The sequence below is a fragment of the Trichomonas vaginalis genome, chromosome IV, assembly GCF_026262505.1.
Source record: "Trichomonas vaginalis G3 chromosome IV, whole genome shotgun sequence".
Lineage (NCBI taxonomy): Eukaryota > Parabasalia > Trichomonadida > Trichomonadidae > Trichomonas > Trichomonas vaginalis.
Genome location: NC_067206.1, coordinates 31,187,572 through 31,208,164, shown reverse-complemented (window position 1 = coordinate 31,208,164; position 20,593 = coordinate 31,187,572). Strand labels below are relative to the sequence as shown.

Genomic DNA, 20,593 nt, shown 5'->3' with positions numbered 1-20,593 from the left:
GATAAAAATTTTAATTTTTCTAAAAATATGTTAGAAAAAAGTTTGCTGACATTGACAAGAAATTTGAGAATGTTTTAAACAAGAACAAGAGGAAGTTAGAAAATGCTCAGATAAAACCCATACATGAAAAGTTCTTATTTGCTCAGAATGGTATAACAGGTCTAATCGCACCACCTGGGTCGGGTAAGACTTTCACTTATCTTAAAATGGCTGCACAACAACAAGAACTAGATGAGAAAACCCATTCTATGAGTTAGTTGTTATTTGTAGTACTTCTGGTCAATTTGACCAAACCGTCAATTCGTTCAAAGATATTATAAAGAAGTCTAAGTTAGTATGTATAAAGGATACTGAGTTGTTAGATTGGATAAAGAAGTACCAAAGAAGAGTTTTGAAGTATAATGCTATAAATGAGTATATAAATTCGAAGTTTAAAGACCCAAATGAGGAAATGCAGAGAATATTAGAGAAGAAACACTTCAGAAACAAACAGAAAGAGATAGAATACATTTCGAAGAAATTGCAATCTTACGATTGGAAACGTACCCTCATAGATGTCTTCTTATCTTAGATGACTTTGCTTCTCATCCTTTGTTAAAGAACAGAGAACAAGATATGTGTCGAATTCTTAAGAAGCTCAGACACTTTAACATCTCAGTCGTAATATGTGTACAGACAGCAAAGAGTTTAAGTAAGGATGTTAAAAGAATACTTACTGACATTATACTTTTCCCTGGATTGTCCGAAGACGATTTCATGGAACTTATGAAAGAGTCCATGGCAGGTAAGTTTGACAGACATGAACTATGGGAGAAGTACAAAGTCATACAAGACCCTCATACTTCTTTCAGAATTCACATCTACGCGAACAAAGTTCAAATTGTAAAAAGTCAAGCGTAAAAAATAAAGAGTTTTGGCGACCAGGTTTTTTCATTACTCGCTGTTCTTCACGATTTTCCGAGGGAAGCAAGCATATGAGGAAATTCATGAAATTTCATACGGAATTCAATAAAAATAATGTTTAGGTGAAGAGGTGAGATTTCACCTCTTTTTTCACCTCTTTTTTTCACCTCAGTTATTTTATAAGCGTTTCACATGGTAAACGTTATTTTTTAAATTTTGTGAAAACTCAACGGTTTGACACAAGCCCTAAAAATTATTTTACTCAGAATTTTGTTGCTGAATTCAATAAAAATAATGTTTAGGTGAAGAGGTGAGATTTCACCTCTTTTTTCACCTCTTTTTTCACCTGTTATTTTATAAGCGTTTTACATGAATTGTATGATGTATATTTGAAATCCTAAACAATTTCGTAGCTTCTATTTCTTCTTTTAGTACATCGAATGTTTTAACTATGCCGAAGGTTTCTTTATACTTCTTCTTGACATCTGAAAGAAGGAAATCTTCTGCTGTTGGATAGTTTTTGTTCAGAAATGCTAACATGTCCATTTTATCTTCTGCTGGTTTCTCTGCTTCTTTCTTTAAGTCAGCATAGTCGTTTCGCATACGTTCTATCTCTTTGACGGAGTAGTTATATTTCCTCATTGCTGCTTTACATTTAGAACATTGTGGGTTCATTTTTGCGTTATATTCTGAAACCTTACCTGCTAGTATGACTAAGGCGTCAATTGCTCTCTTTAACTCAAAAGTTGCGGGTTTTATTTGTTCGTTCCATACCTTACCTCTTCTATCTTTATCTCTTATCTGCCATACACATTTTGCAACTAACGAAACAAAGTTGTCGTAGGTCTTAAACTCCCCAGATTTGTATATGTCAGAGATGTTCTTATATACCATATCGCAATCTTTGTCCATGACTTTGTGGTTGCAATGAAATCCAAGAAACTCATAGTTTACCTTTCGTATGAACTTCTTTATTTCTACTGAGTCAGTTGCTTTGACTTCAATTTCGTCGAATTCTGGAATAGTAAGCTTTTGTTGTTGGATTTCAGGCAATTTGGGTAAATGGTCAATAATGTCCTGCATTTCATAAAGATACTGTTCATTTGTTTCATCTTTCGCACTACAGTCTAAATTATTTGTTAAAAGTTCTTGCTTTATCTTCTGGATTTCTGTTTCGAAAGTATATGAAGAAGGAATGAAGCTTTTCATCTCTACTAACATAGAAGTTGGGTTCATGACTAACGAGTTTGGTGCTGTTGTTGCTAACATGTTCTTACAATAAAAATAAAAAAATATTTTTTTAAAAAAACCAACTTTATTTTTTATTTCGGGAAAATTCAAGAGGGTGAAAAAACAGGTGAAAAAAGAGGTGAAATCTCACCTCTTCACCTAAACATTATTTTTGCTGAATTCAGCAACAAAATTCAAATTGTAAAAAGTCAAGCTTGAAAAATCTAAGTGTTTAGTCTTAGTAAGATGGTAGCTTCTTAAAGCAAATACCATTGCTGAGTTTTATGTACGTGAAGAGAAGTACAATGAATTCAATTACGAGTACAATTGCAATGACAACTAAGGCAACTATTTTTGTCTTTTGCCAGCAAGGGTACTTCTTCTCTTCCAATGGTTCGGCAGAACTATACTCACTCATGAGAAATGCCAAAACGGTTTAATAGAAAAAGTGTTATTTTTTTCATGTCCGAAGACTCGAAGGTGCAACACTTCCAAAATACCGACGAACTCAGAAGAGCAGCATGGCAGTATGTTCTTGACAACTTCTTTGAGTTCTCCAGGTACACCTTGGAAAATGCTGAAGAACTCCGACACAGAGAATTTGGAGAAATTGCACTCCAATACTACCTTGACAAACAAAGGGTAAACAAAGGGTAAAATAAGACTAAAAACTTAACGTTTAAAAAGTGACATTTTTATGAGCTCCGAGTCACCGAGAAAACTTGGTCAGATGTTAGCAGCTTACTTCCCTGAGGAGGATGGAAGCGTTACATACGTAAGGTTCAAAAACAACGAACCTGGAATTGCGTACCAAATTCGCAATTACATGACCATGGAAGAGTACGAAAGGTTCCTACAAGAGAAACCAGCTCTAAACAACTCAGAAAAGAAAGAATAAAAAGTTTAACTCGTAATTGTTTATTTTTTTACTTGTATGGGCAAGCTGCAAGAATGAAGTCGACTATCTCAGTCTTTGTCTTGACCAGTTGGACTGCTCTTGCGAGTACGTCTGTTTTGCGGTCTCCAGCTGGTGTCTGACCTTCGTAATTGCGCATGTTCTTGAGAGCTCCAGTTGTAAATGATTGTAGGATGAAGAGTCTCTCAGACTGCTTGAGGTAGTCTTCACGGTCACGAACCGAATCTGTGGTACGAGTCGAATCGGTCGATTTGAGGGAAGAGACTGAAAGCCTGTCGTCTTCCATTGGAGCTGTAGCATACTCTTTGCGTAAGCGGTTCAGACCTTCTTCGAAGTCTTGGTCTCTCTTGGACTGAGATTGGAATTGGAATTGCTGGGGTGGAGCTTGCTGGAACAACCAAGGGTTGGGGAAGTAAGGCATAGGCTGAGGAGGAGGGTAGTTCGGGAAGCCTTGTAGTGGAAATTGGTAGTAACCTTGAGGTGGAAATTGGTAGTAATTTGGTGGAGGGACTTGCTGGAACTGAGGTTGCTGAGGAGACTGTTGTGGTTCTGCAGCTTTCGGTTCTTCTGGCTTTGGAAGGCGTTCAGGAAGAGGAACGTCGGACATTCGTTTGTGTCCTGTCGGAAGGAAAAACTTTTCCTGTCGGAAGGAAGAACTTTTTCTGTCGGAAGGAAAAACTTTTTCTGTCGGAAGGAAAAACTTTTTCTGTCGGAAGGAAAAACTTTTTCTGAAGTTCGACCAAAAAGTTCTCAATTTTCGAAAATTTGAATGGTTTACGGACGGACAACTGGAAGAGTTCTTCCTGTCGTCGGGAAAAATTTTTCCCTTTGTCCGGAAAATTTTTTCCAGTTGTCGGGAAAATATTTTCCTGTCGGATGGAAGGACTCGGAATGCCAGAAGGATTTGACGAGGCAGTTTACCTTATAGAGATAAATGAAGTTGTTAAGCAGTACTTGCGCAGGGTAATGAAGCCCAAGGTCAAGTTCACCACTATTTCTGGAAGGTCTACACTTCAGCTCGAGACTTCGACTGGAATTCCAATTCAAATACCAGACGGGACAGCCTACGATGGCATAAAGGACGCCAAAAGAGAAGCTCTTGTTAAGTTCCTAAACAAACGTCCTTGGATAAAAATACCAAACAAGGAGAACCCCCTACCCCATATGAAATTGGCAATTCAGTCTCTCCTTCACTTCTCGGGTCAGCCGTTCTACATAACCTGTGAAGGCGACATCCAACCAGTTCAGTAAACCTTAACGTTTAGAGTAAAAACATTTTTTTTCATTTTTTGAATGAAGCAAGTTAAATTCGTCCCACACCAATCTCAATGGACCGATGAAGAGTTTCAAGCCATGGTTGAAGGCGTTGAGAACGACATAGACGGCGAACTTGAAGGAGCTCAAACCACAATTGCAACCAAAATTGCAGAAGTCAAGGAACAGATAGCTCCACTTAAAGCTACCAAAGCTACTCTTGACCTCATGGATAGTTACCGTTTAGAAGTAAAGAGTGGAATAAGACAATTAAAATTAAAACTTCTAAACTACGAAGCTATACTCCAAAGTTAGCAGAAATGAGAAGACTTTACCAGAGCTACTTACATGTAAGGGACTTACCTTCAAGCAGTCCGACCAAAGATGAATTTTCTGACATTGTCCCAATTTTGTCCGAAAGTCAGCTCAGATGTTTTGAACTGCTCCCAACATATCCAGAATATGAACGTTTGCCTGAACTCTTCCGCAATCTCAAAAAACGTTTTTTGGTTCTCATGTTCGAAACTTTTATCGGAAGAGACAACAAACGTTCAGAAGAAGAACAAGATATTATTTTAAACTTGTTGTATGACATAACTGTCATAACAAGCTTTTTGAAGTAAAACCGTCATTCTCAAACCACTTCATTTTTTCGATGTCCGAACAAGCACCGAAGCCGAACACAATGGCAGATGTCCTTTCAATGTTGCCAGACAAGCGCCCAGTTCAAATTCAAATTTTGAATTTGAAAGCTCATCTGACAAACACCGTTAAGACTCTCCAAAGTAGTCTTATGGAAGAGATGACCAAGCTCAAAGCCGATGTCCTCATGAACCAAGCTTCCAATGAGAAATGCCTGAATGATTTGACGGAAACCTTGCGCATTTACGCGAGAGAGAACCGAGACCTTGCCAGACTCATCTACCGTTTCTTCGAAGAGATAGACGCCATCTGGAAGGTACTCGGAAAGGACAGAAATGCAACACCGTAATTCGTGAACACAGAATTGAAGAAGGAATTGTCGAGGAAGAAGAGAAACACGAAGAAGAGAAGAAAGAGGAAGAAGAGAAACACGAAGAAGAGGAAGTTTGGGCAACCCTTGTTGCCGATGACACTTACGAAATTTCCCAACCCTACCCATACCAAATCCGCAACAGGAGACGGCAAGGTTCTTACCCCAGTCCTCAACAACTTGGGACACTTGAACCTTACCCTTCGGAATCGGTTCAATCTCCATGGGCAAGCTTGTCGCAATTCAATGGGTTCCAAATCCAACAAGAAGACGAAGGTCAGACACATTGACGGTGACAAGCTCAACAACCGTAAGGAGAACCTCGAGTGGTTCTAAGAGTAAAAAAATTTTATTTTAGGGGGAAACCCCGAGTAAATTTAAGTTTTTAGTTGCGTAAGCGGCTTAAATTAAGGATAATTTGGACAAGTAGTTCCTGACCTCTGAATTGGACTCTTTCGTCATCCCAGTTGCGTAGGAGGTCGTCCCAGAGGAGTTGGTAGAATTGCCAATCCAAGGACGATTTGTCCTCCCAGGCATTGAGGATGTACTGCTCGTAGAGTTCATGACCTCTCCCTTGCACCAGACACCCTCTCCCTTGGAACGTAAGGCTTCTTCGAAGTGCTCGAATGCGATTGGCTGCGTGACCATCGGAAATGACACTTTTTGTCCGTTTGGTCAATGTTCGTGTCTCGTGCCATAGTCGACGAAAATACAGACAAACAGGTTATATATGAGTTTGAGACCAAGAATGGTGTAACTCGACCTGTCCGATTCAAATTCGAATAAAAATTTTTTATTTCATGCAATGTTTAACTATTTCACCATCTTCTTTAACACCCCAGTACTTCCTTTTCGATATTACATGAACTTCGGTGAAAATTTTGTCCAATTTGAATTGACCCATCTTTTCACCGACCATGCCCATTTCAATGAGTTTGTTGTACCCTTCTTCGTTCGTCATGAGTGCGTCAATGTTCTCATAGTAAACCACAACTTTGGATTTGACTTCGGAGAAGAATTTGTTGTAGTTGTCAAGGACTGCCTTTGCGAACTGAGGATAGGACCAATGTTCGACAATAGGTTTTAATGTGGTTACTAAGCCACTTTGACCTTGAGTGAATTCGTACTTCAAAACAAAAGGAGAAAACCTTTCAACAAAGTTGTCGACCTTCTCATAGTGTTTACTCTTCATCTTTTGAGGTTTCTTAATGGAATATCCCCATGTCGAATTCATAAGCAATTTGAGTGTCATTGCAAGTTTGGGGTTTGAAGCTTTCCTAATATCATACAGTTGTTGTATGACTTTTCCAACTGTATAGTTCCTTCCCAGGAACTCACCATCTTCGTTTGGAATTCCAGTGGAATATATTGGACAAACCTCATGTACGCAGCGTTAAGGTCGACATAGTATATCTTTTCATCTGAGTCGAACTTGTCGCAACCAATTGGTCCAGTTTGTGGAAATTCAAGTGAGTCTCTTATCTTCTGAGAAACTTCTCCTGTTATCTCATAAACATCGTCGAAGCAACCTGTTTCATATAAAACCTTCTGACCTAACTCAGATGCTCTCCAATACAATTTGACGTCAATTGGATGTCTCAATGGAAGTTTGTTTATAGCATCTTGAAGTTCTTGCAACCTCATTGGAAGTTCTTCTGGTTCAGGTTGGTATCCGAACAATCCAACTCCTTGGGAATTGTGTACTTCTTTTGTACTAGAACTTTGTCTGGAACAACTTTTGGTCTTGCTAACATGAAAAGTTTGTTTCGTCTTTTGGTACAAAAGTTTCTGTCAGCTTGTCATCTGGAATTGGTTCCAACAAACCTTTCTCGAAAAGAATGTTTACAGCTCTGACAATGTTGCACTTGCCTTTTCCGAACAATGGGTTTGTAAGACTTTCGTTCAACATGAAGTGGTTGTGGACAATTACAATCTTCAACCATGGTAAGTCTTTGTCAACAACATAGTCGTCATGTGAAGAACCTTTCTCAGTCGGAATGTTGACTCGGATATTCACATTTGCCAACGGTGCAATTTTTGACAATTGACCTCTGAGAATGTACCTTGTTTCACACATGACTCAAGATACTTCATCTTCTCATCTGTAACAAGACCAGAGTTCCTGAGACATGTAAGAATACAAGGTTCATTGACAATTGTTTCGATTGAATTGTAAATTCCATACCTTGTCAAGTCAATGTCAGACTTATTTCTGAAGGGGAAGTATCCAGCATGTTGTCTGACTGCTTGAGGGTTAGGTTGGTACCATTCGAACTTGACACTTGCAATTCCTTCAATTGCATTCAAAATGTCTGAGTCGGAGTCAACCATTTGTTCTCTCTTTGTAGTCTTGAAAGCGTCAAGAAGTTGTGCGGCTGTTGTGACATTGCCATGTGCATAGTAAATGTGACCGTCCAAATCTGTTACGGTTAGTCTGAGATTGTATCCTTTCTTATTTCCGTCTTGAATTGCAGCAAGTACACCCATGAAGCCTTCTTTGTTCTTTCCTTCGTCAAAGTTTACTGTAAAGGTTCGACCAGATGTAATTTGACTTCTAACTTCACGATACTTCTCATATGCATATCTTGTTCTTTCCATGGGAGCATGTTTGTCTTCACCTTCCCTTTTTTCCTTCTCAAAGGATGCAATTGTTCGTCATGTTTCCAGTAGAATCTGGCAAAGCCGTCGTGTCCTTCAACTTGAGGCTCAGAAACATCGAAAGGCATGTCCATAAAGACGTTTCTCTTCTAACCTCTCTAGTCTGTTTGGATAATTGGCGCGCGCGGTTTCTAAGTCCATCTTCGTAGCGAAGACCAGACCAGTTTGTCATAGACTTTTATTGGGTCTTTCCCTTCCTATATTTAAACTTCTTCGAAACTTTTCCAACCATATCTTTCTAACTCTGCTTTTATTCTAGCAGACCTTCTATCCATTCTATATGGGGGCATTTTTATAAAAATAAAAAATATTTTTTTTCTTTACTTTACATAACCACCTGCTGCCATAAGTCTTTGACGCCAACCCATACCAGCTAATGAAGGTTGACTTGGTTTAGTTTGGAAACTAACTTTGGTTTTGGTTTATCTTCAGTTTTTGGTTTTTCTTCTTCTATCGTTTTCGTCACTTTTGGTTCCTTGACTTTACCTCACTTGCAGGAACAGTTGTGTCGTCAACATCTTCATAAATATCATATGCCATTTGTTTTTGTTTTCCTTTCAACTTTTTTGTTTGTTGTAAAGTTTAGAATATTTCGACTCTAAGTCAATGAGATGTTCTATAATGAACTGTTGGTCAGTGAAGTAAACTTTTCCATCTGTTGTCTCGAAAGCTCCTTCAGACTTCAATATTTTATTTGTGAGAGTCTGTTTCTTTTTTGAGATACTAGCCGTTCCATTTCTATGAAAAGTGACTTTGTAGTTAGGGTTTGTATTTCCAGACCTGGCACTTTCTATTATTGAATTTTTCTCTTCATCTGTAAGTTCTTTGACAGGTTTTGACAATGGTTCTGAACTTTTTTGTTTGTGGTGTCAAATCTACCGTTTCAACTTCTTCGGTCATTTCATCTCAGTAAAAAATTTTAGTTTGGTTTGTTTTCAACTGGTTGTTGTTTTTTAAGTCGGTCTAAAACTTCCTGAGGTATAGGAAGAACTTGACAAACACGTGGTTGTGTAACTGCTGGAAGTCGACAAATCCATCTTGAACCCATTTGTCTCAATGCTGTATTGTTCATTTCATCTCAGTAAAAAATTTTACATTCCCCACGTTTGAGGCGGTTGAGGTTGGTTGTTGTTTACCCACTGTTGTGCATGGTTATATCCTCTGTTAAAGAATCTTTCACCTTGGTCCATGTAGTGCCCTGCTTGGTTATAGTAGTCATTTGCTTTGTTATAGTAGTTTCCTGCTTGTCTTCCTACATTGTCCATCCATCCTTGAACTTTTCCTCTTGTTTCAGGATTTGGAATAAGATTTGCTGCATCTCGTGCTACATCCCAACCTTTCTGTACGGTTTGTATAATAGGTTGTGCTTTCTCTTTCAGTATACCTAAAGTACTCAAAATCTTCCTTCCAATTCCAAATGCACCTCTGGCTAGTGTTCCCACTGCGGGCAAAAATCTAGATGCGACTCCTGCTAATGCGCCAAATAAACCCATTTCTTATGGGTTAAAAATGACGAATTCAAACAAGGACCCCTATGTTTCTAAAGCGACAAAGAAAGCACTCATGATAAAAATCTTTAGTTCAACACCAAATGCTTGGTTTATGGATATCTTGGAAAACATTCCGAGGTATAGAGAAGATGGACCACCATATTGGCTAATATTTGTCGGTCAAAACACAAGATACTGTGAAGCCATACCATTACAGTCCAAAAATATTTTAGATGTGAAAACTGCTTTGACAATATCGTTGACAAATACCATCCAACAAAACTGACATCTGACTGTGAAAGTTCTTTCAAATCAGACGATATTAAAAACTATCTGCGTTCAAAAAATGTAAACCAATATTTCATTGTCGACCAAAACCATTCTGCTCTTGGTGTCATTGACAGTTGTATAAAAATCTTAAGAGACTTAAACCAACCACAAGGTGGTGAGGTAGATGAAATGTCATATGACGACAAATATAGACATTTCTCCATGGCAAAGATGAGACAAGTTTTAAATATTTACAATAGCCGTAAACAAAAAGGTTTGGGAAACCACTCCCCCGAAGAAATGAAAAACAACCCCGACTTAGAGAAAGACTATATATTTAATAGTTTAGTCAAAAGAGAAAACAAGAAAGAATGCCAGGCTTCAAACTTAAGAAAGGTGACAAAGTAAAAATAGAAATACCTAAACGCGACCCATATGAAAATACTATTGACTATGACAACAATGGAACTCGACAGGTACTCGCATTCGTGTTCGTAAAAATAGAAGAAAGTATACAAGAGAATATTATGAAGTTTTAGGCAAACATGGCAAAATGTACACACTGCAAGCAGAAGATAAAACTACTATTGTCAGACCTCGTTTCAAACTTGTCAAAGTTCAAGGTGGTATACTTTCAAAGACAGTTCCTAACAAATATAAGACAACTCCTGACGAATATGCTAAAGAAGTTGAAAATGACGACTAAGCAATTCTATACCATGCACAAACTTCATGTAAGGTGGCATGTATTTTTTACCTAGTCCTGTAGATGTTGTTGTAAAGTATGTTGGTGGTTTCCTCCTGGTTCAGTTTGTCGAAAAGTCTTTTTTTGCTGAATGCGTTATAAATCTGGAGATAAAACGTCATAGCCAGCTTCATACTCTGATTTGTATAATGGGTGGTCTCTTAATGAGTGGCTATGGTCGCCAGAAAAGTTTGTTGTACCAGAATGACTATGTGGTGGCAAGTTGTCGACAGATATCGTTTTACTTCCACCTGTTTTCTTTGGAGTGTGTGCACAATACAAAAAACTTTCGAGTATTTGAGTCCAAGTTCCAAAACCAAGTACTACTTCTGGTCTGGTAGAGTTCATTGACGTGTAAATAGAACCAACTGGGTAAATGGTTTGAAGTATTTCTGTCTTTAATGTTTGAAGCTCTGTTTTGTCAGCTTTTTTATCATATAAATCTTGAGCAGTGAATTTAACTTTGTTTTCATCCTCCATGACATAGACATTTCTACATCTAATGTATCTCATCGTTGTTATGTCTTCTTCCGATGTTAAACCTTGTGGAAAGTTAGGAGGTTTCCAATCTAATACATCCCCACCAGTTTCTTCAACCGTTCCTTCAATATTTTCTATACCAACAGTTGCGAAGAAATCGTGTGTATGGTTCTTATCTGCCTTCTTTTCAAGGCTAACGTTTAAGTCTGTTATTTCAGAAGATGTATGTGTATGTCCAACGTCACTTTTCCTGTTTAAGGTTTCTTGTAAGTTTGTAATATTTGCAATGGTATGTGTATGGTTCTTGTCAGCTTTGCCATCTAACTTTTCTTGTAAGTTTGTAATATTTGCAATGGTATGTGTATGGTTCTTATCCGCTTTAAGGTCTAAACATCCTGAAACCCACCCTGTATTGGCTTTACCTTCTAAAATCTTCGATGTCCGTTCATGGTACCATTCAACGCTTTTTATAATTTCATTGTCTTTTTCATCCACATATTCCTTATCTGCCTTCTTCACTAACGCACTAGCCACACATGCTAACTCATCGTTAACATACTCTTTGTCAGCTTTGTTGTCAACATCCTCTTTCGTTGCATATGTTGCATCTGCTCTGTCATGTTCTTCTTGAACTTTTTCAATGACATACTCTTTGTCAGCTTTGTTGTCAACATCTGCTTTCAAAAGAAGTTCATCTATAGGTTTCTCGTTTAAAGTTCCTTTTGTTGGATTTATACAAACAGTATGGTTCTTACTGTCTTGAAACAGAAACTCGTCTGTCAATGGGTTTAATGTCAGTTTTAAGTTTCCTTCTTTCAATGACTCAGATATCTTAGAATAGTTTGAAAAGTTTGTTGTGTTCTTATTTAGAGCTTGCAAAATGAGTTGTCGGTTGTGTTGTATTTCTCTCATAGACGCTGTTTCTTTCGACATTTTTATTCTAGATAAAATATGCTTTCAATAGAAAAAGAAAATTCAAGAGTTGCTACAACTAAACCATTAGATGAACTTTTTACTAACGTCGGTCAAAAGTTTGAGACAGAGACCGTAAAGCATGAAGGCTATCGTTTTGACTACCCACTAAGATGGTTAAGAGACCCATCCGTCACAAAAGCTATTGGCTTTCGTAGAATGAAGTTCATTTCAGAAGCCATACATGGTTTCCCATTTACGGTCGCTTTTGAAGTTCGATACTATAACAAAGAAAAACATACGTATGAGAAATTTGAACAGGGAAAACTTTTACAAGTTAGTTTGCTTGTAAACTTAGAAACAACTCTTCAAGCTTTTCAAGAAAAAATAAACGATATCTATCTCGAATATGCAAAACAGTACAACATTGACGAAGGAGAGTACCATCTCGATATTATATATGACAGGAAAAATGCAACTGTTAAAATCAATAGAATAGAAGACCTTGGAGAAGACGTTTATATTTCTACAAAATATAACAACTTGGCATGGTATAGATTTTGAGGATGTTAAATCAGCCTGCAGAATATCCAGTACACCCGAACTTTTATGAAGTCGAAACCCTAATGGAACATATGAAAATGTTTTCGACTCAGATGCTATTATAGTTCATGCTTCATTTTCTGGTGCACAAAACTCTTTTTTATGCTTGGCAAATGACTTTTACGAAAAACCTACAAAGCTATATGAACCGCCGAGTGGAAGTATTTCAGACTTTCAAGTATGGTTTACTACAGATGGAAGAAAGAGAATAATTCCATTATACCACGCGTTTTACTTAGAACTTAGTTTCATATACAACTACTATCGAACGGTAAAAATATAATTTTAATACGGTTGAGGTGTTGGATTTGGTTGCCAACTAGACTGTGGTGCAGGTTCAGGCTGTTGTATAACAGGAGCTTGTTCTTCTGGTTCAGGGTCTTTAGGTATATATACCAACAAACTGACCTACTCTTTTACCAATATTTTTGACTCCGTTCCAAATTCCTCTTCCGACAGATTTTATTCCATTCCATATACCTCTTCCAACATTTCGAAAGAAGTTTCCTATTCTTCCAAAGAAACCCATTTTACTATATGTAAAAATCTAATGTCCGCCTAGTCTCTTACGTTTCCTGTTGAGTTCCATTGCATTCTTTAACTGGAGCTCATACATTCTATTTCTCCTCTGGTAGAAAACATACTCTGGGTCAACTCCTGTGTTCGCGTCATCTGCATAGAGTTGTTTATATCCCACTTCAGGGTTTGTATAAAACTCTTTCCATCTCATATTTGCATACCATGGTGGCAAACCTAACGCAGCGTCATTTGACATGGCAGTTTGCATTTGTACATCTGTTGGCACTTGACCATAGTTTGCCATTGCAGTTTGTATTCTAACTTCATTTGGAATATTCTCTGGGTTTGGTTGTCCAGGTTGCTGTGCATTCGCTAAGTTCTGTGCGTCCATTTAATATTAGATAAAAATATCTCTTACGAGTACATATACTGAACATTTGCAGGCATTGGTTCATCTTCATATTCTCTGTACTTTTCTGCCACGTCAAATAAATAAATGACACAATGGAAAAAACCTAAAACAAGTAGTCCTATTTCAAACCACATTTACTTACTAATAAAATTTCTTTGTTATGACACTTTCTCCAGTTTATAGGACCTCTCTCATATTCTATCTTGTCATATCTAAACTCATAGTCATGTATGTCCTCTAACCATCTCATAACAGTTTCCAAACCACTTTTATCGGATGTAAAGTAAAAGCATGGATGGTTATGTAAAACGTCTAAAGTTTCTAAAGAGTCTCTCAAAGTCCAGTCTACTTGGTATTGAAAATCCCATGTGTTAAAGAACGGCGGGTCCACTATAAAGAAAACATTTTCCTTGTCTTTATATTTTTCATACAACTCTGTCCAATGACATCTCACAAACTCTATACCCTCAATATATTTTTCTATGTCCTCTTTGAAAACATTTGTATAGTTAAGATATAAAACTTTTGACATAAGTGTTTCAATGTCATGAACTCTTATAGAACCACTATATAATAGTCTAGCAGATATACTATCCCAGTCTATATATTCTGCTTTTTTCAAAACCTCTCTCACAATATTTTTCTTATCTAATGGTATACGTTCCATCTTACCTATAGGTATCTTTTCTTTTAACTCTTTCAATATATTGTTTGTGTCTGGTATATGTTTGAGACGGTCCATATAGTTGTCGAAGTCATTGCATATAATCTTTGAGTCTGGGAATATTGTATGGCACAAATGGGATATATAGAAACTTCCACCGAACAAATCTACAAATGTTAGACCATTCGGTAGTTTCTTAAGTTCTCTCAATATAATATCTTTACATTTACTCTTATTTCCAAAGAACGGTAACGGAGGTTTTGTAAAATTCATTTATATATAATAATAAAAATGTTTTTACCCGAAAAGTGACAGAAAAGTGACAAAGCATGAAAACATATATAATTTGTGAAAAGCGACACATTATATAATGTTTTCGACCCAGAAGAAGGCTTCTTCCCAGAAGCAATGGAGGAAGAAGAAGAGTCCTCCGAATTCACACCAGAAGACTAACAATTTTCCGAATAAAAACTTCATTTATACTAAACATCTTCGGGGCTAGAGGGCACGAAGTGCCTGGAAGCCCCACTACCCTTTTTTTTTTTTTTTTAAAATAATATACGGTAGTGTTTACTAATAGATGAATAGTATATAAATTCTATTAAAATGGATTTGATCCAAAAAAAATATATAAAATTTGATCATAAATAAAATCGTTTTAAATTACTTCTTCATTTAAATTATAACAATTATTTTTGGTTTTAATGTATTATAGTCCATACAATACTATTGTAATCTCTTTTCTCGAATTTAATTTTTCAATTAGCAATTCGAGAAAAAAAATATTACTTAAAGGACGACTTATCACTCCGAAAAAGACCAAAATTAAGGACGTGATTTTTTTGAAAGTTCGCGATTTTTCAAAAAGTCGCAATTTTTTCCCGAATCGCGATTTTTTAAAAAAATCGAAATTTATCGTTCAAATCGCGATTTATTAATAAATCGCGAAAAAATTCTGTTCGCGATTTTTAAAAAATCGCGATTTAAGCTAAAAATCACAATTTATCATCAAAATCTAGATTTAAAAATTCGGTTGCGATTTTGCCTATTATCAAAAACTTCTTCGATAATTTTTGAAATCATGTCTTTGTTTTGCTGATATTCATCTGATTCTTCCGGAAGATATGCATTACTTAATGCCAAATCTATCACTTCTGGATGTGTTTTTCTTAATGATGATATATAATGAATTGCCTGAATTGTATCATAATCGATGTTCATCCCAAGATTAAACATGAAACTTGTTGCCTTGTCAATTGACGGAAGATTTAAAATGCGTTGAACAAGACTTTTAACTCCTATATCTGGAGTTACTTGTTCTTCATACAAGTAAATTTCGTTCTCAACTTTGGTTGTAAATGTTTTCCGAGCCGAAATTTTGCATTGTTCATTTTTCCGATCACCCTTTCCTATCGGATTGTCTTCATCATCATAAACTAGAATATTCTTCGAACTATTGAATTCCAATTTTCCAATATGAAATGCTTTAGGTTTTTCTAAATCGGCCGGTTTTACATCTAAGATGTTATGAATACATGGAATATGAACACCATATAGTTTATAAACATTTTCCATGTTGCAGTTGCATTTACAATGCTGTTCGACTTTATTTTTAATTGCCGAAATTTTCAATTTTCTATAAAGTTTCATTACATTATCATTTTTTGGATCATCAATTTGATTAAATCTCGACATTATATGTTCAATCATTGTTTGGAACTTCAAAAGTTTGTTTGTGCTTGAAATCTCCTTCATTTTGGTATTCAAGCTCCCGTGATTACCTTCCGCATGATTGCTAGGCATGATTTTGACATCTCTCTTAAATCGTGCGATTTTGGATTTGAATTCCTCTTTGCCAAGATTGATCCATTTTTCCATATCAAGAGGATCAACCAATTCATTCTTATTTAAATGATTAACAATTTCGGAGTATGTTTCGTATCTAACATTATACGTTGCTTCATCTTCTGCATATATTACTTCTCGAATCAATCCCCTCATGATTACACTATCTTTAATTGTTTTTAAAAAATGATAAGCGCAAAGCCAATGAATTAAATGGCTACTTTTGCAAAAACTTTCAAGAGAATAGTGCAAATCGCTTAAAATCGGGACATTTTGAATATCAACATCTGTAGCAGATGAAACTAGTCTTTCATAAAAGATTCTGTAAGCATTTGAGTTTTCGCTCAGCCCGAAGTAATATCCCAGTGGATAACCTGTGTTATTAATAACACACTGGGGTAATATAAGTATATACGGAGGAAACGAAAACGTGGCATCCAGTTCGATGGTCTGGATACATTCGTTTTCAATTGCAACCTTAATAAATCAGGTACAAGGTCTGGGATCCAGCATGACCATTGAATTGATTTTGAATTGCAAGTTGCAAGATCTTTTAGCTTATCTTCTAAAAGATGGACATAAACTTTGCCGGGTAATTGTTTAAGTAACGAGCGCAAATCATAAATATCCTTAATTATTGGTGAATTGAAGTTGGTATAACGTGTCAGTTTTTTGCTTAACTTATTTGAAGGAATTACACATTTTGAAATTTGAACTCTGTTAATAACATCCTCGATTAAATAAGGTATATCTTTGTTATTCCTTATTATAACAGCTTGACTCATTTTTTTGTTAATAATTATTGTAAAAGCCTTATATCGATTTCCTTCAATATATTTTCGATCAAAATCAAGTTCTAGAATTAAACGATCACTAGGATCAGTGTCTTTAAAATAGAAGTCTGTGTATTTGGGAGGATTTTCTTGTTCCTTAAATGGAACTATTTTAAGGAAAAAAGGAAGATAATTAAAGAGTTCATGAATCTCACTGAAATTCCATATATCTGAGGCACCAATATTCCAAGTTACTTGGCGTGATTCTTTGTCATAATTATGCATTACTTCAATGTTTGCAATTTTAAGAACATTATATCCGCGGGGAATTTCATTAATCATGCGTTTTGATAAATAATAGCCACTTGCAATGCGATTATATACATTGAAAATGAAATCTGCCTGTGAATCAAGAATATATGAAACAAATTGCTCTTTGTCATCGTCAATAAGATCTTTAGATACATATTGAAAAAATACAGCCATATTTTTTAATCTAGCTGCGTGCCTGACAACAGACTTCATGAATCCTTTCGATCGAACAATATCATCTGGTTTATATGAATTAATGTAAGATATAATTTCCGCAAAATTTTGATATTTTAAATAGCATTCAAATGCGAATGAACTTATACGAATTTTCTTGGATTTAAGTAAATTCAGTTCAAAACCAGCGATCAATGATTTTTTGACATTGAGGATATTGACATAATATTTTTTTCCGCATTGAACATTATATATAAATTTTTGGTTATCGTCAAAGTTTGATAGTTTTTCAGTATTTGCACATAAATATTCAAGGATATTGTTTGCATTGAAAGCATATGCTAATTCTATCACCAAAAATGGTTGTTCCAATATTGCGACCAAATAGTTTGGATAAAAAAGCGTCAAGATCATCCATTAACAAAGTATCAATTAGAAAATCCTTCAATGTTTGTGGAAAAACATGAATATAGTTATATTCTTCTTCATCACCCATATCCTTGCTATATTCGTCTGCTATTGAAGTTAAGTATTCATTTGGTGTAGGGTAAAATTCTAAATTGTCCAGTATTTCATTGACCGCCGGTGCGAAATTTAAGTTATGTATTACAAAAAGGGTAATGTAGTTATAAGCATCACATGTACGAATGCGCTTACATTCAGCCTGAATATCATTAAATTCTGGATCTTCTAAATCGAGGTCTATATTATTCTGAACGAGATATTTTGAATAATTTATTATCTTAAGAATAGTACTATTGATTTTATTTAGATCAATAATACATCCATAATCAAAAGGAGCCATGGCCATTAAACGGAATGTCAATTTTAAAAGTAAACAAATTTTAGGATTAAACTAAGAAGAAATTTAAAATTTAAGTAAGAGAAATAATTTTTATAAAATAAATTTAATAATGAAAACAAAAAACAGAAAAATATTTAAAATTAGAAATAGAGTAAGATAATGTAATAGTGTCCGAGAGATAAAACAGTGTCTGACAGATGCAACAGTGTCTATGAGATGCAACAGTGTCTATGAGATGCAACAGTGTCTATGAGATGCAACAGTGTCTGACAGATGCAATAGTGTGTATGAGATGCAACAGTGTCTGAAAGATGCAACAGTGTCTATGAGATGCAACAGTGTCTATGAGATGCAACAGTGTCTATGAGATGCAACAGTGTCTGACAGATGCAACAGTGTCTGACAGATGCAACAGTGTCTGACAGATGCAACAGTGTCTGACAGATGCAACAGTGTCTATGAGATGCAACAGTGTCTGACAGATGCAACAGTGTCTGACAGATGCAACAGTGTCTGACAGATGCAACAGTGTCTGACAGATGCAACAGTGTCTATGAAATTTAACAGTGTCTGACAGATGCAACAGTGTCTATGAGATGCAATATTATCTGTCACACATAACAATGTCTGACAGATATATCTTTCTATGATTCTAACCCTAATTACATTTTTCGTAAAAACCTATATTTAAGATTTGCAATTAACACCCTTTTTTCTCTTCCAATAATGCACAAAACCAAGATTTGACATCAGATTTAAAATCTCCATCAAGTCTGCTTTCCAAATCCGCTGTCAAAACTTGAATATCTCAATTAATTAATGATATTCAGATATTGCGAATAATCTTTAGGTAAAGAAGAAAATTTAGGTTGTAAAATCATATAAAAATGTAGTTAGAGAGCAAAAATTATGTTTGAGTGGATTTCCATGTCGTAGTGGATCTAGATGTTTGAGTGGCTTTAGATGTATGAGTGGTTTTCAATGTCAGTGTGGATCAAGATGTCTGGGAATAAAAGTAAGTCGTAGGTTAATATAAGTTTGATATTAATGTAAGTATGACTTAAAATGTAAGTCTCGGACGAAAGTAAGTCTGACTTGAAATGTAAGTCTCGGACGAAAGTAAGTCTGACTTGAAATGTAAGTCTCGGACGAAAGTAAGTCTGACTTGAAATGTAAGTCTCGGACGAAAGTAAGTCTGACTTGAAATGTAAGTCTCGGACGAAAGTAAGTCTGACTTGAAATGTAAGTCTCGGACGAAAGTAAGTCTGACTTGAAATGTAAGTCTCGGACGAAAGTAAGTCTGACTTGAAATGTAAGTCTCGGACGAAAGTAAGTCTGACTTGAAATGTAAGTCTCGGACGAAAGTAAGTCTGACTTGAAATGTAAGTCTCGGACGAAAGTAAGTCTGACTTGAAATGGAAGTCTGATTCTAAATGTAAGTTCTAGACTAAAGTAAGTCTGATTCTAAATATAAGTCTGATATTAAGATAAGTTTGTAACTAAAATTAAGTCTTATTCCAAAAGCAAATTTAATTGTATAATAAGTCTGGATCTAGAGTAAGCCTTAGTCTACAGCTATTCTGTGTCAAAAATAAGTCACGAACCATAGTAAGTTTCGGACTAGAGTATGTCTGTAATTCGAATCATTCATATTCTTCAATTATCCCGCCAAAAAAAATATCGTCTTTTTATCATACCATAGTTTTTATCAATCTCGTTCTACTAAAAAACCTTTATATTGGTGATTTCTTTGTTAAACCCGTATTTTTTCATGTGAATCTTATTGTATAAACTCTAAAAGTTCAATTTCCGGTCGAAAAAAACTTGAAAACAATTTGTATTCGACGAGTTAAAGAGCTCTATTTATTCTAAATTTTCCAAAAAAAATTAGATTTCGTTTTTTCGCTTCAAAAAATGTTGTTTTAAGTTTTAAAATTTGTAATTCAAAATTTTTTTGGAAAGATTTACGATTTTTTAATACTGCGAATGAGTTTTATTTTACATACTCTATTGATAAATCATATTTTTGTCGAGATATAACTTTTTTTTAAAAAAATTATATGCAAAGAGTGTTATAGAATTCTAGAAGGTATAGTGCATAATTTGAAGTATACTATCAAATAAAGAAATTTTACAGTTTTTTAGTTTTATTTAGATGTACGTTATTTTAGATGGCTTCGTCGAAAACAAAGCATGTCTGTTAAGTTTATTCTTAACATGGTAAATAAAATGGCAACGAAGCCCAGTGTACTGCGTCTTATGCCGTAGTTTTTGTTATCTTCATACTCAAATACAACAAATACAAATAGATTTATTACGAAAAAACGTATAAAACAAATGATATATTTATTTCTAGACAAGTTGACGAACATGTAGCGCAACTGTATCGCTTTAGAGAACAGTTCTTCCAACACCTACTCATTCAGTGAAAGATTTAAGAAGAACTCTTACTCGACCTTAACTACCTACGCTTTGCTTGAACAATTCCCAACGAGGTTACTATAAGGTTGCAAGTCTTGTCAAAATGTAGTATGCAATACGTTGGGGAAAAATAGATATATACGAACAAACTACTACAGTCTAGCAACTAGTCTTTAAGTGTAATGTATTTTTGCT

General features: G+C 35.5%; 11 protein-coding genes and 7 pseudogenes across 18 annotated transcripts, besides 2 other annotated features; 6 read left to right on the top strand and 12 right to left on the bottom strand.

Moving 5' to 3' along the window:
* Window positions 1–14,618: part of a mobile genetic element that runs on past the window's edge.
* On the top strand, window positions 28–662 carry TVAGG3_0200540 (annotated as a pseudogene). The gene has a single exon. A coding segment is annotated over exon 1 (635 nt).
* On the bottom strand, window positions 1,407–2,172 carry TVAGG3_0200530 (organellar and viral DNA polymerase type B; the record flags this gene model as incomplete). Its single annotated transcript, XM_051226293.1, has 1 exon — window positions 1,407–2,172. A coding segment is annotated over one exon (766 nt), but the record flags the coding sequence as incomplete, so codon positions are not given.
* On the top strand, window positions 2,831–3,031 carry TVAGG3_0200520 (uncharacterized protein; the record flags this gene model as incomplete). The annotated part of the gene is made up of 1 exon (XM_051226292.1): window positions 2,831–3,031. One exon carries the CDS (start codon window positions 2,831–2,833, stop codon window positions 3,029–3,031), a length of 201 nt encoding a protein of 66 aa, XP_051111278.1.
* Window positions 3,060–3,656, bottom strand: TVAGG3_0200510 (uncharacterized protein; the record flags this gene model as incomplete). The annotated part of the gene is made up of 1 exon (XM_001329030.2): window positions 3,060–3,656. The coding sequence occupies one exon, from the start codon at window positions 3,654–3,656 to the stop codon at window positions 3,060–3,062; it is 597 nt and encodes a 198-aa protein (XP_001329065.2).
* On the top strand, window positions 3,926–4,300 carry TVAGG3_0200500 (uncharacterized protein; the record flags this gene model as incomplete). The annotated part of the gene is made up of 1 exon (XM_051226291.1): window positions 3,926–4,300. The coding sequence occupies one exon, from the start codon at window positions 3,926–3,928 to the stop codon at window positions 4,298–4,300; it is 375 nt and encodes a 124-aa protein (XP_051111277.1).
* TVAGG3_0200490 lies at window positions 4,343–4,926 on the top strand (annotated as a pseudogene). Its single transcript has one exon. A coding segment is annotated over exon 1 (584 nt).
* On the top strand, window positions 4,959–5,651 carry TVAGG3_0200480 (annotated as a pseudogene). The gene has a single exon. A coding segment is annotated over exon 1 (693 nt).
* On the bottom strand, window positions 5,701–5,963 carry TVAGG3_0200470 (annotated as a pseudogene). Its single transcript has one exon. A coding segment is annotated over exon 1 (263 nt).
* TVAGG3_0200460 lies at window positions 6,650–8,248 on the bottom strand (annotated as a pseudogene). The gene has a single exon. A coding segment is annotated over exon 1 (1,599 nt).
* Window positions 8,893–9,045, bottom strand: TVAGG3_0200450 (uncharacterized protein; the record flags this gene model as incomplete). The annotated part of the gene is made up of 1 exon (XM_051226290.1): window positions 8,893–9,045. One exon carries the CDS (start codon window positions 9,043–9,045, stop codon window positions 8,893–8,895), a length of 153 nt encoding a protein of 50 aa, XP_051111276.1.
* TVAGG3_0200440 (uncharacterized protein) lies at window positions 9,065–9,466 on the bottom strand (the record flags this gene model as incomplete). The annotated part of the gene is made up of 1 exon (XM_051226289.1): window positions 9,065–9,466. The coding sequence occupies one exon, from the start codon at window positions 9,464–9,466 to the stop codon at window positions 9,065–9,067; it is 402 nt and encodes a 133-aa protein (XP_051111275.1).
* Window positions 10,436–11,891, bottom strand: TVAGG3_0200430 (annotated as a pseudogene). The gene has a single exon. A coding segment is annotated over exon 1 (1,456 nt).
* Window positions 11,910–12,628, top strand: TVAGG3_0200420 (annotated as a pseudogene). Its single transcript has one exon. A coding segment is annotated over exon 1 (719 nt).
* On the bottom strand, window positions 13,021–13,383 carry TVAGG3_0200410 (uncharacterized protein; the record flags this gene model as incomplete). Its single annotated transcript, XM_001308272.1, has 1 exon — window positions 13,021–13,383. The coding sequence occupies one exon, from the start codon at window positions 13,381–13,383 to the stop codon at window positions 13,021–13,023; it is 363 nt and encodes a 120-aa protein (XP_001308273.1).
* Window positions 13,523–14,341, bottom strand: TVAGG3_0200400 (phage tail repeat-like family; the record flags this gene model as incomplete). Its single annotated transcript, XM_051226288.1, has 1 exon — window positions 13,523–14,341. The coding sequence occupies one exon, from the start codon at window positions 14,339–14,341 to the stop codon at window positions 13,523–13,525; it is 819 nt and encodes a 272-aa protein (XP_051111274.1).
* Window positions 14,531–14,618: a terminal%2Cinverted (terminal inverted repeat of Maverick-3 transposon ID:TVAGG3_0200390).
* A 458-nt stretch (window positions 14,619–15,076) lies between these two features.
* On the bottom strand, window positions 15,077–16,069 carry TVAGG3_0200380 (uncharacterized protein; the record flags this gene model as incomplete). Its single annotated transcript, XM_001308271.1, has 1 exon — window positions 15,077–16,069. One exon carries the CDS (start codon window positions 16,067–16,069, stop codon window positions 15,077–15,079), a length of 993 nt encoding a protein of 330 aa, XP_001308272.1.
* A 333-nt stretch (window positions 16,070–16,402) lies between these two features.
* On the bottom strand, window positions 16,403–17,028 carry TVAGG3_0200370 (uncharacterized protein; the record flags this gene model as incomplete). Its single annotated transcript, XM_051226287.1, has 1 exon — window positions 16,403–17,028. A coding segment is annotated over one exon (626 nt), but the record flags the coding sequence as incomplete, so codon positions are not given.
* Window positions 17,029–17,482: 454 nt separating this feature from the next.
* On the bottom strand, window positions 17,483–17,983 carry TVAGG3_0200360 (uncharacterized protein; the record flags this gene model as incomplete). The annotated part of the gene is made up of 1 exon (XM_001308270.1): window positions 17,483–17,983. One exon carries the CDS (start codon window positions 17,981–17,983, stop codon window positions 17,483–17,485), a length of 501 nt encoding a protein of 166 aa, XP_001308271.1.
* Window positions 17,984–20,593: the final 2,610 nt, after the last annotated feature.